General features: G+C 32.6%; 1 protein-coding gene across 3 annotated transcripts in view; it reads left to right on the top strand.

Moving 5' to 3' along the window:
- The window catches only part of LOC124362626 (tudor domain-containing protein 7), a 113,045-nt gene that overhangs the window by 48,518 nt on the left and 40,939 nt on the right, over positions 1–23,588 (top strand). For 2 of the 3 annotated variants that reach the window (XM_046817288.1, XM_046817287.1), the window contains exons 5-9: positions 2,586–2,759; positions 2,906–3,025; positions 9,972–10,034; positions 12,201–12,275; positions 17,717–17,938. In XM_046817288.1, the coding sequence (XP_046673244.1) occupies positions 2,586–2,759; positions 2,906–3,025; positions 9,972–10,034; positions 12,201–12,275; positions 17,717–17,938 (654 nt within the window). The remainder of the gene's footprint in view (positions 1–2,585; positions 2,760–2,905; positions 3,026–9,971; positions 10,035–12,200; positions 12,276–17,716; positions 17,939–23,588) is intronic. The other variant, XM_046817289.1, reaches the window with a different exon arrangement.

The raw sequence follows: 23,588 nt of genomic DNA, 5'->3' as shown, positions 1-23,588 counted from the left end.
TAAAACAACTTCAGTAAAAGTATATTACACCATACTGAAACACCGAAAAGAAACAAGATGGCAAAATGGACATCTCCAATGACAAATTGTATAAGATTATTCTAGATCATGTGATATAAAACTAGAAAAACATTACTAGAATGAGAACTCTCTTTGAATCCAGTAATTTATGAATCATGTTGATTGTGTTGAAGTGTATGCTGTAATAAGCATTAAATAAGGCAAGTGACACATCAACATAAAATCAGCTGATGCCATTACAGAAACAGTAAAATTCTCGACAATCATTAGATTGCCTCATATAGGGGTAATAATGGGTATCTTCCAACATAGAAATTACATTTTTGTGTGTGTACCAGTTCTCATTGGTATTAATAAAATGTATCATTTGCTTTTAGTTATCTTGGATGTTTGGAATATTGCACAATGTAGAGGTGACACCATTAAATCTAGGGCATCACATTTGTGTTTTATCAGCACATGCAATAAAAATATGAATTGTAGTTGTAAGGAATCATTTAAAAATAAAAGGAAACCTCTAGGGTTTGTGTGAACTGCTTGTTGTATACAAGAAAATATCATATATCTTTTATACATAAGCTGCTGGAGATGCTGCCATGAGAAGTCTACATCAGTCACTCAATGTCTCTACAGTTACATAGCTCAAAAGTGTTTAAAGAATATTAGTATTGGCATCATTACCAGTTGCAAGTCATCTAGTATTTGAAACCTGAAATGAATATCGATGACAGCTGTACACTAATTGTGATTTTTTAACATATGCTTTTTAAACTTCCTTTTTTAATTTGAAAAGAATCAGGTTAAGTTGGCCACTTGTATGAAATATATATCTAAACCAAGAATATTCTTTTGCTATTCCAGGTTTGAATTCAGCAACATATCTATCAATGTATAATTAAGTTATAATGGAGTGTTATACCTTCTGTAATATAACAATGGCAAATTTCCGAAATCCTGTTATCCTTTCAATCCTTCCGTCGTCAATAACGAACTTTAAACAAAGAAATAATTAAGTTGTTTATCTCAAAAATAATAAACCAAACAAAAATTATTAACTCTTGAGTATGTCTTGTAAAGGAAGTAAAAAATGGACAGGTAATAATAAATAATATTCGTATTGTTAAAAATATCTGTACATATACAGGTTGTATTTTTTTTTAGAATCACAAGGATTTAATATATTACTACATATACAGATTTCTAAAACAGTTTTTACTTGTCTATATCCATTTTATGTTTTATACAAGATTTATTGACTAATAAAACGTATGTGTTTATATACATTAAAAAAAATTTGTAACATCAAGAGTGTAACCTGTTTCAAAATATTTGTATATTAATATTGGTTTATGTTGTTAGTTATATTACTTATTTGTTCCAATTCGCCTGTTTAGTAACAAAATAAAAGAAGACAAGTGGTAATTACTTTTATGACAAAAAAATGTAACTTGAGATTTAAATTACAGTATATTTCTAAAGCACAGTCGCTGTTTTCTTGTTAAAGTATGTCCGTAATTCTAAACATATTACAAAATGTAACAAATATAAAAAGTTTCAGGAAGAAATTTAAATCCTGGTATAATAAAAAGACAATCACTGAATACTTACTGTTAAGTGACTATATTGTTGAGTAAAAAATTAATTCAAAAACTAAAGTGTTCTTGTCTGTAAGTCCAGGTAGGACAGTCACCTTGTGCAGACACCCAGCTCAGTTGTTATTCCTTCACCTTACTGTAATTGGTGTTTAGAACGACACTCAATTTAATAATTATCCATTTCCTTCAAAATAACGTAGGAAACATTACGTACTAATGGGACAAATTGAACAAACTAATTCTGGTTTATTATAATTCAAGATAGTAATTTCAGATACTATGTAGTTAAAATTTAAATGAATAATATAGTTGTTTTTCGATAAATTTACATTTCAATCAAGTGATAAACAATTAACTGTTTATTTTTAATAATTAATTAATATTGTTTATTAAATTTCTTTCATACGTTATATCATTTCATGGGATACACTTACATAGAAATTCATTTATAGTAAACCAGTAACACAATATGATTATATGATAGGTATATAAACACATTATAACTGTTATACTCTACTAGTTATTTTAGGAGGGTTAGATTGTGTATGTATTATTATATTTATTCACTCAACCAACTTTGATTTAATTTAATATAAATTGTAAGTAATGTCATAACTAACTATTATTATGGTGACAAAATCTTATGTTATATTATGTTAAAAACTTGTAACTTTTTCCAGTCCTCGTTTGATGGTGGTGATTGATGTCTATTTATTCTAAGATTGCAAAAATTCTGAAAAGTTGAAAAAGAACATTTTTTAATGATCTTTTAAATTTAATTGAACTTATTAGTCTGTCTAAACTCTTAAGAGTATAAAAGTCAACAGTTAAACAGAAAATTATGTTTTTATATGAAAAGATTGTCTAGAAAACATCATGACAAACATCTGCATACCCGAAGTTTTCACTCAAAAATCTATAACAATATTATTAAAATGATCATAAATAAAGATATAAATGTGTTTTCAGGTCTCAATGGGAGGAGGTTCTAATGAAAATAAACCTTCATCTCACCCAAAAAGCACACGTCCTAAAAGTGAACTTCCTCCGAGATTTAGACGAATGCATCAAAGTGGACTTCACCAAGATGAAGTTTCTCAACAGATGTCACTTCAATCCTCCTCTATTCATGAAGTTGCTAAGGTATTCACAGTAAGAACCTGATGAACTATTAATTCAGACTTCAAATGTTTACAATAAAAATACGTTATTAATGCTAAAAATTAGTTTACTGGTAGAAGTTTATGCAGAGCTACCGTTTATTTTTATGAACATATAATCTTTTTCAGACAAAAGGGGAATCTTTATACTCAAACCATTCGAAAAACGCAGATATACAGCAGTCCAGCTCTATTATCTCACCCCTTGGACCAGGCCAATTGGTGGCGGCAGGTCGTGCTCAACAGAAGGTGAGTGTCCCATATTGTGGTCTATCATTGATGATAATTTTGTTAAACTTTAAAAAGTATATTATGGAATCCCTAACATTAACATTTCTTCCCCTCCCCCCAAGTGGCACAGTGTTTAGTGTCTTGTGCTAGACAGAAGAATCAGCATATTTAAGCTATGGGTATAAACATGTTTTATATATATATATATATAAAATAAGAACAAAGAAATTCTTATTCGTTAACATCAAGATGAGATTGTAGTCAATTACAATAAATTATAATTTTTACCTATGCAATGTTTAGAGTCTCTTCCACGTGTTTTAAACTCTTCCAAACTATAGACAGGATCTTCAGCTAGCCACTTCAGAACTCTTCCCGAAGTCCATCTGAAGAACCATCCTTTACTTAATCCTAGTAGTCCTTAATCCATCCGTCCACTCGTTACAACCATCGAAAAAGCTGTCTGTAGACAGGACAGATTCTGATGTTTGCAATGGTGCCCGAATCACGTTGATACGACGAGTTTACATACTATAATAAGTGAAATTGTGACGCCATAACTATCGATTGCCAACCTCCGCGGGACTGTCACCGACGAATAGTTGTTGATTGCCAACACTAGGGTTAAGCAGGAAGTAGGTTAAAATATTTGACTCTTGCATTAAATGGCTTCTTTGAGTATAGTGTGATTCTGTGGAGAGGTAGGATAAAGCAGTCTTCAGACCTGGTATTATACCTGTGGATTTTACCATTACAAGCCATTAGACAGAGCTTGGAGGTGTGTAAGACAGATTCAGAGATGTAAATTGGTACAGCTATTAAAATTTCAAGAGTTTTGAAGGCATCCCTGCAGCTTTGCCTTAGTAGAAGATTGGCTAAACTCTCAAAGGATACTTTTGCAAGATTAGCACTGTCTGAAAGTTTTCTTGTGAAGTTCTCAAAATGTTATTCGATATCTTACATGTAATTCAAATAAAACATAATAAATCAGCTCTACAACTATTGGTGTACTGATGGTCTGAATCCGCTTTATTGCAAATATTGCAGAGCTTAGCATAGTGTGAGTCGATATGGTCATGTCATGAGAGTTGACCATCAATGATCACTCCAAGTTGTTTTGTTGAGGATGTTGGGAGGTTCAGACACATCTTCTTTGGATCCTCCAATAATTATGTATATGGTCTTGTGTTCATTAAATACCAGGTCATTGTTTATGTAGTACTCTTGATATAGACCAACAGCAACAAAGTTTGCCATTTCAAGTTGGTCAGCCTAACACCTACTAGCCTGCAGGACAGTGTTATCTGCATACATCACAGCTTTACAGTAAATTGTACGAGCGTGGGAAGATCATCAGTAAACAGAGCGAACAAGACCGGTCCCAGCATGGAGCCTTGTGGAACTCCCATTTTTACCAGTAGTGGCTTGGATCTGTAGGCTCTTGTAGTGCCATCTACAGTTTCTCTCAGCTCAACCATGCTTATGGTCGCTTTGATAGTTCTTAAAATACTGCAATTTAGCTGTGTCAATTATTCCTAAATTGTAGTTTCTTCTGGGTCCAATCAAGGCTGTCAGAAGCCTTACTTAAATCCAGAAACGTATTTATAGTGGTTTTTCCAGATTCCAGGTTGTCTATAATGTTTTAGATGATATCATTCAGTGTAGTTGTAGTTAAACATCCAGGGATAAAGCGATGTTGTAGATCAAGGTTGATGTTGGCTTGAAGATGACTCCTAAGCCGAATTAGCACAATCCATTTGATAATCTTTGAAAATGTTGTTTAAGGGAGATTAGTCTGTAGTTTTGAATTTAATTTGTTTTCCCTTCTTTTGGAGTGGATAGACCTTTGATGTTTTCATTTTTGTAGGGAACACTCCTTGAACAAAGGACTTGTTCAGTACTTTAGTGTACAGAACCAGAAGTACATCTTGACAAAACTTCATGACTTGTTACTTCATAAGTCATCAATCCCTACTGAAGATGATGGTTTAGCTGAGTTGATGATTCATTTCACTTCCTGCAGACTAGTTGATTGAAGATGCAAAAGGAGCTGCTGTGGTCGCCTTTCTTTATTTAGCTTAACATTTTTTCTTGTTGACACATTTACCCTAAGAGATTCCTCAGCAACGTTCACAAAAACAAATATTGAAATGTTGGCATATAGACTAATGGTTTCATTTTTTGGTTTTAGGGACCATACTCAATTCTTAATTAGCCTTTTTGAAGCCCGTTTTGAATTTTTCAACTCTAGGATGAAATTAAATTTTAATTTGTTATTATTAGATGATTCTGCAATCCACTCATTATGTCTTTGAGTTTTCTGAGGTTGATATTGGTAGTCTTCCTCTTTGCAAGATAGTAACTTTATCTTCTAATCTTCTAGTTGAGATATACTTTTCCACTAGGCCTCAAAGAGTACTTTTTTAAGTTCATTTGTTTCATGTTCATAAGAGAAGTTTTGTTTGGATAACCTGTTTTGTGAAGTTTGGTAGGGGCATGTATGATTCAAGGTGACTGTTAGCAAACTATTAAATTTTGTATAGGTAATGTCAACATCTTCTTTAATCCCAGATGTTAGATGCTAGAATATCTTAGGGATTAAGTAAGCTGTTGTTGGTGAGCTGCGTAAGAGTCGAGACTGGCACTGGAACTTTCTTAACTGTATCTATTGAGGATTAAGTTGAATGAGTGATTTGTTGCAGGTCAGGAGATTCCAAGTGAGGCTAAAATCTCATTTAGTGTGGTCTTTACTCTAGAGTTGCGAGTACCGTCAAGATGAAAATCCCCCACATTATATAAGAATGCCATTATTCATAGAGAATGGGACGTTTATTATTTAAATGAAAACTGAGGAGGGAAATGTTAACATACGCTTGTTCATCAACAAAGTAAAGTATTTTATTCTTATCTGGTATAAGGCCATTATCAAGCTGTTAACTGTTCTGAAAATCATGGAATGTAGCTAAAATTATCCCAACTTTTTAAAAAGTCGCTCTACTCGGACTAATTACAGCCCATTGTCTGGCTTTAATGTTGTTGAACTATCTGAAATGTACCTATTGTTTTACCGAGTCTCATTAGTCTCTTTTATCCCAGATAAATTCATTGGCTTCAGAGATAACATGAAATACAATGCCAAATGCACACAAATGTACTTAAAAATAGAACATATTTTTTGTTTCACATCACTTTTCCCCTCTCATTTCATCCTAATGTTCCTAATATGCCAAATAGGTTTGCAGCTGATTTCACCAATTTGCCTAAAAATTTTGCCATAGAAGATTATTTAAATGATAACTTGAATTGAGAATTTTGAAGTAGTACATCCTAGCTTAAGGGTTGAAAGTGTGATTGGACCACTATAGAAGGAAGGATGCCAGAAAGGTTGAAATTGAAATGTTTAAGATAATTTGTATTTGACGCCACTTCCTTCTTGATGAATGTGAAAATAAAGAATTGTCTTGTCTTGAAAAACCTGAAATTATACCCTAACAACCTTTTAAAATATGCTATCTTGTCTTGGAAGGGTTCTCAACTCTCAGTTTTGATGGCAATACATCTTCGGTGAAAGAAATAATGTATAGTAGTGCACATTTTTATTTATAATATAGTATTTTCAGCAATTAAAAATAAATAATCCTGCAAATTGGCTGAACCATGCATGAGCAGTTATTAGTGAATAACCACTGGAGGGTTGATTCCATTTATCGATTAATAAAAGCAATTGTTTGAGCAACCTAAAATGGTTAACCCATCAGAATGTGGTATAACATGTTTCTGATTTCTGATTGGAGTTTTTCTCCACTCATGGATTTTTTATGGATTGGCTGTTGATAGCATTGTGTCTCAGTAAGCGGTGCATATGTGTGTTGAGCAATGCATTTTATCACATTTTTGCTTTGAGAGGGTCTAGAGTCTACCAAAGTTTTGTGTCAATGAACTGTAAAGTTTATTGTAAAAACAGTCAAGGACCACTGGCAACTGAGCCAAGACCTGTTTTTGTGCAGGAAGGGTTCATGTTATGATTTCATGGTTCGGAACTGGTCGGTACTGCTACTGGTGCGATGAAATAACCATTACATTATATGTTGCAACAAATCCAGAAAAACTAAATTCCCGTCTTTGTGTATTTATTCCCCAATTATGTTAACGCTAGATTTAATTTTTATTTCACATGTTTTTAATCTCTAACTATGTTTTCTTAGTTTTTTTATCTGTAATTTAAATCTAGTGAAAAAAGAGTTAATCAAAGAAAATAATGTGTAGAAAAATAAATTATGTACACAACTGTATTTACACTACTAATAAAATATTCTAAAAGAAAAGTCTAGTTAATATTTGATATTCATCCATGTACATGAAAGACTAGAGTGATTAGAGGAAATACTAACCATGTCACTACCAGACAAGCACACTGTATGATCTAGTTAGTGAATAATTATTTGTTATATTTTTAATAGCTGCCTCACAGTCTAAGTCCATAGCCTGAAAAAAACTAGGAAGCCAATATCTTAGTCACAATCAGTATCATTGAACATTTACTTCAATGACACGACTGTTTCTAACCAGGTAGATAAACATTTAGTCAATCACTGTGGGAAATGAGGTGACATGCAATCGCAAAATGTCGATTGTGGGTGTCCAGGATACTCTAAGGTTTTTCAGCCATTCCCAAGAATTAGTTAATGTCTTATTTTTTAAATCTCCTACACAATATTCAAAATTGTCATCATCAGAACTGTCTGAACTTGAATCAAATTCTTATTTGCCACAAAAGAGGTATTCAACGAGTTCATCATCCTCCTCCATTGAAGTATAGATACAAGTACGAAGTATGTTCAAATAGTAACGAGAATTTACATTTTAATATTTATTTATTCGTCTACATTAATGATATTACCTTCAAAATAGTCCCCATTAGATATTACGCATTTGCACCAGCGCTTCTTCCTATTCACAAAACACTTCTCAAACTCCATCTTTGAGATAGCCTTCAGCTCTTTCAGCACTTTTAATGTCATCTACACTTATAAAACAACCATTTAAGGTTCTCTTTATTTTTGGAAATAAAAATAATTTACACAGGACATTTCTGGAGAATATGAAGGCTGGGGTATCGTTATAGTACTGTTTTTGGCCAAAAATTCATGAAGTGTGAGCAGGTGGATTGTCATGGTACAAAACCATGACTTTTTTGCCATAAATTCAGCATTTTTTTGTAATTGGTTCACTCAAACCATGTTGACTTTCAGGTAGTACTCCTTATTGACCATTTGACCTTCTAGCAAGAATTCATGATTCACTGTGTTATTAAAATCGAAGAACACAGTAAGCACAATCTTCTTGTTCGACTGCACTTGTTGAGCCATTTTCGGTTTTGGTGGTCCAGAATGCCTCTACTGTGTTGATTAACCCTTAGTTTCGACATCATATCTAAAAACCCATGTTTCGTCATGTGTTATAATACATTTCAGTAATTGTGCATCGTCGTTTACTTCATTTAGTGACTTCTGAACAACTTCCATGTGCCACTGTTTTTGTTAAAAATTCAAGTTTGGGAACAAATATTGGTGCCACATGTTTCATACCCTAAACATTAAATTAAACCTTATGGCATGAGGCAATAGATATTGTAACATTGTTAGCATTTCTCTGATCATAATATGATGATCTTTATAACCATTTCTTCCGCTTCTTCACATTTTCATCGGCTATTGATGTGCTGGGGCATCTGAGTGTTCGTCATTTTCAATGTGTTCATGGTTACCTTTAAAACATTTATACCACTTGTAAACCTTTGTTTTACTCATAGTAGATTCACTATAGGCCTATGTTAATATTTTCCACACTTTTTGACACTTTATTTCATTTTTCACACAAAATTTGATACAAATTCTTGGATCTTCTTTTTGTTGAACAAATGTAAATTCTAAACATAACGTCGGAATAGCAGGAAGGGTTGATTCAATTGAATTTTGAGTTTAGCTCAGTTCACCTTCCTTGTATTGACGCAGCCTCAGACTTGCTCCATCATGTCTTGTCACATCGTAGTGCACTCACTCAATTGTGGACGTTGTGAGACTACCTATTTGTAGGTCTCTGATGTCAAAACAATATAATTGTTTTCTTTTAAGCTTCTTCGTCGTCGACTCTCTTCAGACGAACATGACTCCAGATCCCTCCAAGTCTGAGACAATGTAAGAAAAGGAAGGTCAAAATTCAAATGGAAATTGTTGAGTTCATATACATGTCTAACTTTAGCAGCTGCCACTAAAAAAGTAAACAATGAATACAGCTAGAAACTTTACTATACTTCAGGAGTATGAGTACTAACATAATAAACAAATTTTGACATTAAATAAATGTCTTTGGCTCTTATACCAAAGTACAAAGCCATTCAATAGAAATAATACTCTATGGAAATGTAAATTTTACTATAATTTTTGTTGTAGTCTCCGAGGAATGTCTCAGTAGTCTGTTTTTCGAATCGCACTCTCCAAACCTGCGAAATTAAAAAACTCCCATTACTTTTTCAATACACCTCGTACACGGCCTTAATAGAATAAACACAAAAACAAACAAAACACACAACAGAGAAGTTAAACCAAGATGGCAGTCCAAAAACAGTTGTGTTAAAAAAAAGTGGAACAAACACAACCTTCCCCTCCTGATACTGGGCTTACACTGAGGCAGTCAAGCTGTGAAGGAGCGGGTACTGTTTTATATTGGTTGTGGTAGTACTGCAGCACTACAAAAGCAGCCCACTGCAGCAAATGTGTCAAAATAACTATTCCAATCTATTTAAAATATTTTATATTAAGTATACTGTATTATAAACAACACCTATTTAATACTAAACTGGATTTATATAATAATTGACTTGATATGATTATAATGTTATTCTAAATAACAGTAAAATTGTGAACCAGTGAACAGTAATGTTATAAATGTTATTCATTTTCAGGCTGCAATTTCCAATTATGGAGAATTTTCATTGGACCCTTTTTCAATTGAAAACAAAGAACAGGTGAGTCAATTTAATTTTTTCGGGTTAATAATTCTATATATTGGTAGGTTTTTGGTTTGGTTCTTAAAACAAGTGAAACTATTTAATTAGCTAACTTTTTCTAATCTATCTATCTGGATTTTCTCTATCAGGTACATTTGATATTGAGATAAAACTGCATATTTCACTTGTTTACTGTGAAAAAGAAAATGATTTGATTTTCTGGATAACTGATGATTTTGTTGTTGTTTTCTTATGCAGCTGAAGACGAGTTTCGTGTCAAAGCAAACAAACATTTTTATATTCTAGCATAAAAATGTTTGTATGCTTTAACATACTCTAGTATGTTCTTAATACTTTTATTGAAAGAAATAGTTTTTGCCAGAAAACATAAATAACAAGACTTTTGGCATAGTTATAACAGAGTTGAGATTAAAATTTGTTGACCATTGATTTTACACAATGCAAATTCAATTTATTTAAAACACTTATGAAAAAATTATTTAAGAAAAATGATCAATGTAAAACAAACTTTAAAAATTTTAGCACAACTTATTAGAGACAAATTTACTACCAAACTTCTTTTGCTTGGTTGGTTAGTAGTGAAACAGCAATGTTTATATCATAAAGGTAAAATGTTAATTCTTCATAGCTTCAAACAGTTTATAAATTAAAAAACATATGTTCACTAGAAATATTTCATCACCACTTATTTATACAAGAGCTGTCCAAAATGTAGCAACAGGAAAATACCACATTATATATATATTTGAAAAATCAATTCTTCTGCTATTTCTACACAATCATCCAAATTAACGCTCTTATACCAAAGTACAAAGCCATTCAATAGAAATAATACTCTATGGAAATGTAAATTGTATTATAATTTTTGTTGTAATCGCTGAGGGATGTCTGTCAGTAGTCTGTTTTTTTTTGTCTTCCATAATGATTTTTGAAACTTGCCTAGCAAAAGAATTTTCATAACAAAGCTTTTCTACTACAATTGTATGCATCACAACTACAGGGGCTCAGTCTGCACACAACTACAGCTGGGTGCGTATTGAGAGTGTTTTGTTTAACATAAAGATTTTGACTCTAGCCCTGTTTACTGTAGCATTTACAGGCTAAAATGTCAAATGGACAGCTCTTGTATTTACATAAATAATAATTTTAATGCAATTAAGTAATACAAATATCAGTATTTTTAGTTTGTATTTGTGTACATATTACACAAATGTATGTTGCTAACATAAAATTTATATTGTTATCTGCAGTTTTGTTGTGTATCATCTATAATTCTTCATAACTGACTCTTGAGGTTTAACTTCATCTGTAATTGATTGTGGTGTTTAACATTTAACATAATTGGTATTTGTTTGTAATTGACTCTAATGTTTAATTTCTGTGTAACATATAGTATTCAATGCTTAATGGTTAGCCTAAAAGATTTGTATTCACTGTAAAGTTGTTAAATAAAAGTCTGTATTCACGTATCCCCGAGTTTTAGTTAAGAAAACAGATTTAAAAAAAGTAAAGGTGGAAAATAAATCTTATCAATTCTATCCCAACGTGTTGTATTTGTCCACTCCTAACAAATTCAGATAAAACATTACAGACCTACACTTAAATTGTATTTCTGGAAATGATTTATTCTAATCTGTGGGTCATTAAAAACCAGTATAAATAAAAAGTGATAGACTAGTTGTAAGTCTATCAGATCGTCTAAACCAGGAAAGTTTCAGTAGTCAAGTGTGAGCACTGTCTATTCAGTTGAACATGAGAGCTTTCTCTCTCTTCAAGTACCATCCAAGCCACTGTAGGAGACTAAACTCGACTATCAATATTAAACTCATTTGGATATTGAAAGAAATAGTTTAAGTAGTTATACGTACAGTATATCAAAAGAACTTTATCATTTTAAATGACTAGTATAATTCACTTCCTATCATTGCAGTGGTTATTTGCAATGCGGTAGTGCTATTGAGTACTTCTTTAACACCATCATTATATCCTCATATATTAGCACCAAGAAGCCTTTCATTGTTTAGCACTAGACAATGGATTGTTAACTGAATACAGATTATGTATTCTGTGTCCTTTAAGTGTAGTGAGTGGTAGCAAGTGATGCTGTCAAACCTGAGAGGTATGTGACAGTAAATGTGTTATCTTATATTAACATGTTTACAGATGAATTATGACTCAGCTGGGATGACTCAGGCATTTGATTTGAATTTAAGATTAGAAGAGGCGCTAAACTTTCAGGTAAATATATGAAATTTTAATTTAGTTGCCAGCTTTATTGATTTGGATTCATCTATCAATGACTTATACAGTTTTTATATTTAGGAGAACATGTGTATTATTACAGTTTTTTTAGTAGCATAGATAAGCTGATTTTAGGTAGACTTTGCATACAAAACAAGCATATTGCAATCATCCTAATGCTAGCGCTTCCGAAAGTTTCATAACTTCTCTGCAGTATAGACTTCTAAAAGCTATAGTTTTAGATACTTCTGACCATTGCTAAACAATAGACAGTTAGTGGACATAATTATCTTGGTAATCTCAATGTTTATTGCAATATTAAATTAAATTAAGGCTGTTGTAATATTGGCTGTAGTAATATAAGATTTGTAAAGTTTCAACATAATCACCTTTTAGCTTGATACATTTAGTCTAGTGTTTTTCTAATTTTTTTATTTTCTCCAAATAGCTATTTAGGCTCTTTAGCTATTTATACACCTATATAGGCTCTCAAAATAGGCGTAATGAATTTTTCATTCAACCCAGATATACCGCCCAGCTATTTCTTAAGGTTTGGAAACAGGAAATAGTCGCAGAGGACTAGATCTGGAGAATATGCTGGATTGGGTAGCAGTTTGTTTATCCAATTCATGGATTTTTGTCATCCTGATTAGACAAATGTGTACATGTGCATTGTCTTGATAGAACAGCACATTCTTCTTCGCCAAATGCAGCCGTTTTTGCTTCAAATCAATGTCTCATCTGTCCAAAATCTCAATAATATTCGTGGGTAACCTTTTTACCCTTCTCAAAGTAATTGATGTGAATAACACCCCGTGCATCCTAAAAAACTGTGGCCATGACCTTGTTGGCTGACAGACTCACCCTGGCCTTCTTTGGTTTATGTTCACCCCATCAACACTTCTTAATTGTTCCTTGGTCCCTGGCGTGTTGTGATGGATCCATGTTTTGTCCACAGCTACAAAACGGTGCCAAAACTTATCCGGATTACGGCTGAATATCGCTAAACACTCTTTTGAAGTGTCACACGGTTGCGCTTATGGTCAAGTGTGAGCAATCGCAGCACCTAGCTCGTGGAGAGTTTTTTCATGTGCAAATATTCGTGTAAAATGTGATTTACCAGTTCAGTTGAGTTACCTACAGCATGAGCCAACTCACACACTTTCATTCTCCGGTTGTCCAATATCATTCCATGAATTTTATCGAGGATGTCCAGTGTGATCACTTATTTTGGTTGACCTGAACGTTCGGCATCACTATTGCGGCCACAACGAAACTCTGTAGACCACTTCGTAACCATTGAAATTGAAGGTGCCAAGTGCCCTTAGTACATATCAAGTCTTTCCTTAGTCTCAGTGATGGATTTTTTACGTAAAAAGTAATGAAAAATCTTGGAGCATTGGAAAAAAGTTTAATTTACTATCACTGGTAAATGAATAAACAAAAATTTCCAATATTGTGAATTGCCTGAGGATGGAATTATTGATTCCAAAGGCCTTGCGCAGTAATAAAATTAATATTGGAAAGTTTTGTATTCATTTTATAGTAGTATAGTATAAGTAACATAAGTAATGCATCAGCATACAAAATTAATTTTTTCAATTTTCGTGAAAATTTACGAGGTATATTGGAAAATGGCGGCCATCTTCAAAAAATTTGAAAATGTATTTCCTGAGAAGTTAGCTATTGGATCACTTTAAAAAACTCACCCGGTATATATATATATATATATATATATATATATATATATATATATGAAGTGCTTGATGAGTACAAAAATCTGTATTTATGAACCTTCTTCAAAAAATCTAATAGAGGTTCTCTGATTAGATTTCAATTTCAATTTAATCTTTATTACAGTTATAATTATTGTAATATAAAATAGATACTCTGTAATTTCCAGTAAAACTATATAATGTTATCTAAAACTGCTTTTACATAATAGTATGTTCTATTGAATCCTTTATTTTACATTGTTTTTTGTATATTCTTTGAGCTTCTCCCTCGTCAGGTATATTTTTTTTTCAAACTTGACATTAATCTTCAAAGTCGGTTCTTTCAAATTAGATTCCAACCAGTAACTTTGGTCTAATAATATCAGAATCAAACCGTTATTATAAAGATAAATTATGTTTTAGAAATTTTCACTAACTTAATTAAATTATTTTCTTAGCCCTTGCAAAATAAGTATTTAGCATCAGTAAATTGATAGCTATATTGATATACCTTATTCATCAATTTTAGTTCATTATTAACAGCATTTCTTAGTAAAAATAATGAATTATATATCATAAGGTAGTCTAGATTACACTTAGTGTCCTTACTGAAAACTAATACGGTAGCTAACTCATAACAATTTTGACAATTAATTTGTATTATTTATCTGGACCCATAAATGTTCTGCATATTGCTAGGGTAACGTTTTTACCAGTGAAGTAGAAATCAAGGTGAAACAACAGCTGGATATTTAAATCCAATGTTTTATATCTGTCAAAGCACATTTGTTGTTGAAAAATTGTATTTTCATAAGCATTGTTTGTTACTTATTTTGTTATTTACATTTACATTTCTTAATTTTTCAGTTTTTATGTATTAATTTTTTATTAAAATGGAAATACCACTTCAGTGTTATATCCTAAAGAAAAAGTACAAAGCTTGTCCATTCATAAAACCTGTAAGTATTGGTATCATTCAATCGATTTAAACCAGTGGATTAAGTTGCTTATTAATACAGCTATTAACATGCTGCCAGTGTGCTTGGTTAATTACATCTCTGTTATAAAAATTTTGACAATGATAAACTGTTTTTTGTTTTAATAGCCTGTTATAAAGATTTCAGGTTCTAATCAGTTCTCATTAGTGATTCTTGTTTATTTATGTGTAGCTGTTGTTGGATTTTAAGAAGTTATAGACCCTTAATCAGATCACATGGATGCTCTAATATTCCCATTGATAGTTTTCATCCTCTCACCTGTCCCACTTTTGCTGGTATTTTTGTGCTTTTGTCTCTTGGATGGACTTTATATTTATCTATTGTTCTGTAAATGTTGTGGTCTTTTACGTCCTGGAAAGTATTGAGTACTGTACCTGGTCTTTTTGTCTAGGTTTTGTTATTCACTGATACTATTTTTTAATTTGTGTAATAGAACACCCTAAACTTAATATTGTACTTTACAAATTTAATTTTTTCCAATAATTCTAATTTATTTAATCCCTTTGAGGACTAGACATTATTTTTGGGTTTCACAAATTTTATAAATACCATTTAATTGCCAAGTAACTTAAAGAGACCAGACCAAAAATTAAAATTGGTTGATCTTCCTAAAATATTCGTAACTTCATTATGTTTTATGTAAACTCAATGAAATTTTTACTAAGAATAGCAAGTATTTTTAGTAAAACATTAAATTTTGTAAGAAAAAATGAATTTATTTTTTACTCTGATTTTTTAAAATTTTAAAATAAATACATGTACTGTATAGTTTGTTGTCAAAAAAACAAAAAAAATTACTAAGGCAAGCATGTTTTTTGCATTTGTAGGTTGCACAAACCACAAAATGCAACACCAAAACCTTATTATAATCAAACAAAATTTAAAACATTCCAGTGAAAAATTGCAGGTTTATTATGAGTTTTCCAAACATTACATACATTAAACAAAGCTACGAGTTAGGAATTTAACATATGAATAGCCATGTGTTGGTAGTTCATACAATTAAGAATCAGAAAAAATCTCAAATTGCTCAGAAGTTAAGTTAAGAAGCCTATTATAGCAAACTAAAAGATGTTGACCTGCATTATTCTACTGGTATGGGTATGTATATATATATATTTCTTGTGTTCGTGTGTATGTGACTGAACTCCTCCTAAACAACTGGACCGATTTTGATGAAATTTTGTGTGTGTTTTCAATGGAATTCGAAAATGGTTTAGATTCACAATTTGGTCCACTAGAAAATGTTTTATGAATTAATTTTTAATTTCTAAGTAGTTGTTGATTTTAGAATGTTTTACCTTCGATCCGGCAGACTGCGCTGCGACACGTAATACAAAATGAACTGATACTTAACAGCTGTTAATACTTTCAGCTGAAGTTCATCAAAGAGGCAGAAACATTTGTTTACAATAAAAATCTAGAAAATTGTTATTGTAAAGTGCTTGATCAGTAGTGTAATGCAGATTGCATAGAAGAAGTTAATGCCTAATTTTAAATGTATATTGCACCCGTGAAACCCGTAAACTACCTAATACAGTGAAAATACTATTAAACGCTGTTATAAAAACCACCTCATTGTTCAAAGCCGTGAATGTTTGCACATAAGGTAATCGAATTTGGTTAGATCGAAGGTAAATGAAAAGAGCCGAAAGAAGACGCGTTATGATCGAAATTGGTTTTCATTGATAGATTTTCTTAATCGGAGCACAAGACAAAGTCCACAAAAATACTGGAAATATCTTAGACAGAAAATTAATTTTAACAGACAGCATTTCGTTCTTTATAACCTAATTATTTTATCTATAAAAATTAATTGTACTGAATAACTTATCAACACCTAGCAAAAACCACGAAAGATAGAGGCAGGAAATATGGTACACACCTTCATAATGAGCCCAAGAGGCTCACGAAGGAACGACTATAAATTATCTCAGGAGTGTTTAGAATGTGATAGAAAAAGAATACGTGAATATAGTGTACTGTTTTTCAACTGGAAATTGGGTGTGAAGCCACGGGCAACTGCTAGTATATATATATCTGATACCTTAGTAACATAATATGTTAACTGTCTTTAATACTCAGAGTCACAATACTGTACAAGCAGAATATGTTAATTATTTAACAAAGTTGCTATAGTCTACATTTATTATCAAAAATGGTTTGCTACGCAAATTGTATGGCAATCTTTACTGCACCTTGAATAAATTGTTTGTGATCTTTTACTAGATGTTTTATAATTCTTTGTTTTAGATGTATAGACCAACCATATTTTAGTTTGCCTACTTTTACATTGGTTTTAAAATGTTATTACATAAAGGGGTTGTAAACTAAAAGAAATTGGAAATATATATTGCTGCCAGATCCTCAAAGAATTAAGCACCAGTGGTAAAATACTTTTAATTGTTTAATTAAAGAGCAAATCTGTACTTCTTAAAATAATGCTTTAACTTTGTAACTACACTCAAGTGACTTTAAAAACATTAAGCTTTTCCAAAAATTGTTAAAAATAATTGTTTTTTATTTGTAGTCTAACTGCCCAAAACTTTGACTTTGTAAAAGTAATTGTGTTTTCTCATTCCACTCATTAAAATTATTTCTTTAGTTTTTAAGTCATAATTTAGTACTTCATTAAATTATGTTGAAGTTGAAGTCAAATGTTTAAATGTTAAAATTTCAGACATGAGATTTCTTTGTTGTTATAAGAAAATTGGTGATATTGCAGCGTCCCCTAATGGTTGATGACAGCCTGTCCTCCCAGCTAGAACCCAACTTGTCTCCGCAGTTTCAGCATGTTCCTGTGCCTGCTCCTGACCTCCAGAACATGTCAGCCAATGTCCACATTCTGCTCCAATACACCACGGCTCAGGGTTGGTCCAACCCTGAGTATAAAGTGTTTGCAAGAAAACCCAAGGGGGAGCCAAAGAGGTTTGGTGCAAAAGTCAAGGTATTCTTTGTACATTATTCTTATTGTATTATTCTTCAAGGCCATAATTTAAAAATTATACATTAATACAGGGTGTTTCAGACCACCCGTCTCAAATGTCTAACGGTCACATGGCTAACTGCAGAATTTGAGTTTAAATGGATTTTCCACTAAATCGACCTCAAAAAATTTGTTTAAAGTAATTTGAACTCTGTAAAACTATAGGTGTTCCAAAACAGAAGATGCCATTTTCAAATCTCAAAAATTTCAAATGCTAACACACTTTTCAGTATAGATAATTTTAAAGGTCTTTCCATTCTAAATATTTTGGCAAAGAAAAATAAAATTAACTCTAATTCAAAATGGCCATCAAGTGCATAGAAAATAGTGTTTGTTTTTGTTTTTTATTGCCACTCCTTTGATACAAACCTACATCAAAATGCATTCTTTTTCACTAGCTCATGATACAAACTTTATAATAATACCATGCATGGCTGTACTTTTTAAAATTTTCTGAACACTAAAAGCTAGCATTTTAAGGCCTAACTAAATTTTTGTTAAGGCCTCTTAGTTGCCTAATTACTTGTAAAGAAACAATTTAAACTTCTACTTGGTACCCATAAGTACAGTTTATTTGCCAGAGTTTGGTGACGGTTAGAGGAGATAGGAAAGAACTTTAAATGTAAGAGTTGTTAAGTTTTGTACGTCAGAAGTCAGAATATTCTTTATTACAATTTCTTTAAGAAATGCAATGGTGTCAAAACAATACTGTATACAATATATAAGTAAATACATAAAATTGTAATACAATACATAACATCAAGTCCAGGTCGTTTGTTAGAATTCATCCATGGAATAGATTGGATTGTCCAACAAGAGGTTCTTCAGTCTGTTCTTTAGTGTTGCACCAGTTTCCTGTCTGAAGTCTTGTGGTAGGTGGTTGAGGATTTTCATACCGGCATATATTGGTTTTCTTTGCATATAGAGAAGTTCGATGAGCTGGGATGTTGAAACGGGTTGCATGTCTTGTATTAGAGTTGTGAAGGGCTGATCCTTGAGCTGGTTGTTTGATTGATGCATAGTGTGCCACCTCACAAATTGTACATTGCATACTCAGTCAAGACTTTAAGACTTTTAAAATGTTCTCGGCAGCTCTCCATAGGTTGTAGGCCTAGTATAGTTCTTAATGCTCTCTTTTGTAATATTAGTTTCCTGTTTCATATTGGTCTTGGTAGTACCACCCCATGCGGCTATGCCATACATTATGTGAGTTTCACAGAAAGCATGGTAAATGATTTTTGCTATTTCTGGAGTGCCAATTTGCGTCATTCTTCGAATTAAAAATATGCCAGTGTTCAACTTCCTGCATACACTGTCAATGTGGGCTGTCCAGGTAAAGGAACTGTCGATGGTAATGCCCAGGAAGCATGCGGTCTCTTCCACTTCCACCTCAGGTAATGCTGGTTCCTCCCTTCCTCTTCTACCAAACATGATTTGCTTTGTTTTTTGTGTGTTTTATAACTAGGTCATTTTCGTGGCAGTATTGAATGGCTAGGTTTGTAGCAATAAATGCGCTTATCTGAAGTGATTCAATACTTTCTTTGCCCAGCACAAGGGTGGTATCATCAGCGTACATTATTGGGGTACAGCTGTCTCTTAGATATGCTGGTAGGTCATTTGTGGTAAGGATGAGAGAGCAGGGCCCAGAACAGAACCTTGGGGTACCCCTCTTGTTATTGGTAGAGGTGTTGAAAGAACTTTTAATAAATACGTCCTTCAATGTGATGAGGTGGAAGCAACCCCTTACCATTTGTAATGTTTGGGTTGTGGGCATTTTTATATTTCCAAAATCCTTCATTTTTAAAGTCGTAGAAAAATTTAGATAAATACTGAAAAAATCTTTGGGGTTGATTTAGTGAGGTATCCATTTAACCGTTTAGCCTTGACGTCCGTATTTATATGGTCATTGTTAAAATTGTGTAAAATTCCAATGACTGTATACTGTGGACATGCACTTTTTATTACTTTATTGCCCACTCATTGTATAAAATGCTTTGAAATTCCACAGAACTTAGTATAAAGATGTACTGCATTGAAATATATTAGTTCATAAAGCTTTGAGTTTGTATTTTTGTCAGTCTGTGATTGAAAAAATTGCAATTAATCTCACCTGACTGCCCACTGATTGTTGCAGACAGCTGTATTTCACTATGTTGTGAATATTCCCACCTTGCTTCACGTTTTTTAGGTTAAAAATGGTATGAAGTATGGCAGTTAAGTTTTATTTTCGTATTTATTGATTTGAAAATGGGTAAGGAATTGTTCAAAGTCTCCATTAAGCGAAAAAGTCACTAATTAGTAACTTAGTTTTTCAAGTGGCGTGTATTTGGACAGTGATGATAATTTGAGTGATTGCTAGATAGCACATCACTCAAGATTGACATTTCTGAAAACATTTTCTAGTAATGTAAATATTGTATTAAAATGTTTGTGAATTTTTTAAATATAGACTATGAAACGGTTTTATCAGAAATAACTTTAGTTTTATGTTAAGTACTATGAATTTCAAAAATTGTGTTACATTTACTTGGACAGAAAGGGCAAAAACTAAAAATAACACGTCCTTAGAAAAATGTATTTTACTTCACCAATAAATAAGGGAGGCTTATAAATTTTGTTCCCTTAGATTAAGAATTAAATTTTAATATAAAAATTAATAAATACTATGTGTCATATATTTATTTAGCTGTATGGTTTTCATACACAATCATTAACCTAATAATGTTTCAAAATATTATAGTCGTACTAAAACATTTTTTTTATACTTGGTAGATTATAACAGATATTGAACATCACTCCATAGCTTCTTTACATACATCATGAAGTAGATTTATATTTTAATGCTATGTTTTATAGAAGTGAGGTAATGACAGTTTATGTGAAGGATAGATAAGATCATTAGCAGTTATTAGCTGTTAGCAAGTTAAAAACTACAAAGCTGAAAAAGTCATTATTTTTCACGTTTCATGAAGCTGGTATGTTTCTTTACAAGGATCTCAAGTTTCACAGCATTTGGGTTCATAATAGAACCCAATATTAAAAGAATAGTTGGCAGATGTCTGTTACAGCAACTTACAATAATTTAGCACATGTTCCCTAAAACTTTATAACACCCTTAAAATGTTTTTATTTTAATCAGTTAAGTAGGCTGGCTATATGCAATGAGACTTCCTAGTTGTAGATAACGAATCAGTGAGCATTTTTATTTCTTTTTTCTGTGGTGTGGGTCATGTTGATTGATTTAAAGCCGCGTCCACACTGAACAAATGTTTGACAAAACATGTTTGACAAATATGTTCGTTGAGGTGATCAGGGACAAACATTTTAAAAAGTTTGGTCAAACATTGTTTGTCAAACAAAAAATTACTGTTTGGCCAAAAATTTCAGTGTTTGCTAAAACAGTCAGTGCTGAGCTATCAAATGGAACAGACATGAACGATAATTTGTTGTACCGTCGTCGTCACCTTGCTTGTATAGCCGCGACGCGGCGTTTGTGTTCATCAACTCACCTAGACCTCGAAGATGGTGGCAGAGGCAGCTGTTGCAAAGGAGGTACGAGTATAGTGGTGAGGACTTGCGTACTGACTTGAGAGCTGGCTGTTTGTTCACTAACTTTACACGAGTGTCAAATGCAGATTTTGAAATACTTGCTAACATGATAGGACCCATGGTTGCTAAGAAAAATACAAACTGGCAAGAAGTGATAAGTGTGAATGATCGTTTGGCTATAACTTTACGATTTTTAGCAACTGGTGATTCTTACCATTCTTTGATGTACTTATTTAAAGTATCAAAGCAAAGCATATCTCAAATCGTTCCTGAAGTGTGTTCTGCCCTTGTTAGTATGTTGGAGGACTATATAAAGACCCCTAGCAAACCAGAAGAGTGGAAATCAATTGCAACTGATTTTAAGCGAGCTTGGCAGTTTGACCAATGCATCGGTGCTCTAGATGGCAAGCATATTGTGATACAAGCTCCAGAAAACAGTGGCTCTACTTTTTTCAATTACAAGAGTTACCACAGCATTGTGTTAATGGCACTTGTAGACTCTAATTACTCGTTTATCTATGTGAACATTGGATGCCAAGGACGAATATCTGACGGTGGTGTTTTTAAAAATTGTAGTTTGTGGAGAATCTTGGAAAATGGAACAGGTCTACCTGAGGAAGAAGCTTTACCTGGAAGATTATTTGCTGTCCCATATGTGATTGTGGCAGATGATGCATTCGCCTTACATAAGCACATAACGAAACCGTTCCCAGGCCACCAAGAAAAGGGAAGCAAAAAAAGGATATTCATCTATCGCTTGTCTCGAGCTCACAGATGTTCTGAAAATGCCTTTGGAATTCTCAGTTCAGTCTTTAGAGTACTGAGAAAGCCAATGCTCCTAGACCCAGAAAAATCTACTCTTGTTACATGTGCTTGTGTCCATTTACATAACTTTTTGCTTCAAAGTAAATCATCAGCAAATGTATACACACCTCCTGGTTCCCTAGACAGCGTAGCTCCAGATGGAAGTATTGTTCCTGGAGATTGGAGAGAAGACAACCAAGGATTACAGTCATTTTATCCACTTCCTCGAATAGGAAGAAAACCCAGTGAGTTTGTGAAATCCGTGAGAGAAGAATATGCAAACTACTTCGTCTCCAACATTGGTAGTGTACTGTGGCAAAATGACTACTCATGAGCAGTGTGGGATGAACTCTGGTTCCTTTTGGCATAAACAACTACAGCTGACTTTTTTATTTTATAAAGTTTAAATTTTTTTAATTGGAAGTGATGTTAGTTAGATGTTCTTCGAAATTTGGACATTTACCTTAAAGGCTGTAGGTAAATATATAACAAATCATACATAACTTAATCCATAACTATAACCTAATTATAATTTAACTAAACCTAACTGTAAGGTAAATCAAATAAATATTACTCACATTGTATCCTGAAAAAACTTGTATTTTCTTGAATAAACACTGAATACAACACTCTTAACAAATACTGAATACAACACTGTTAACCATCATTAAATTGTATTAAATGTAATCAAAAATAACTGCAACAACTGATTAGAAGTGTAAATGTTATAAGTCCTCAAAGTATCCAGAAACTGTATTCATTGATGAGGCTATCAATGAAGAAATATTTCCGATGTCTTCCTCTTCCACTGGTTTCTCAAAAGTTCCTGGTTGTTCAGATGTTTCGTTCAGGTTTTTCAGAAACGTCCTTGTACTCTTCCATTTCAGCTTCAAAAAGTATATTGTCTATCTTGTTTTTAACAATGCAGAGTCTCATGGGGTTTTGTATTTTTCTTATTCGGTTGGCAACGCACTCCCCGTAAACTGTATGCTCATCTTTCGTTGGTTTTGGCTCTTGCAACATTTCATTGAAACAAGTTGTCATGATATTAAATGCTTCATCAACTAGTTTTCTTTTATTTCCTCGTTTGGCAACAGGTTTACTACTGACACTACTATTCGAAGTGCCACTAAAAAGACTAGCAGACGAAAAAGGTGTGCTGGTTCTTGAAGGGCCAGCAGATGAAAGTAAATCTTCATTTTCACTCAATAGATCTTCAGAAACCTCATCCTATGTCTTGCTTGACACTGTTTGTCTA

Source organism: Homalodisca vitripennis, chromosome 5, assembly GCF_021130785.1.
Source record: "Homalodisca vitripennis isolate AUS2020 chromosome 5, UT_GWSS_2.1, whole genome shotgun sequence".
NCBI classification, from domain to species: domain Eukaryota; kingdom Metazoa; phylum Arthropoda; class Insecta; order Hemiptera; family Cicadellidae; genus Homalodisca; species Homalodisca vitripennis.
The sequence above is the reverse complement of the archived record's forward strand: the minus strand, read 5'-3'. Positions and strand labels throughout refer to the sequence as shown.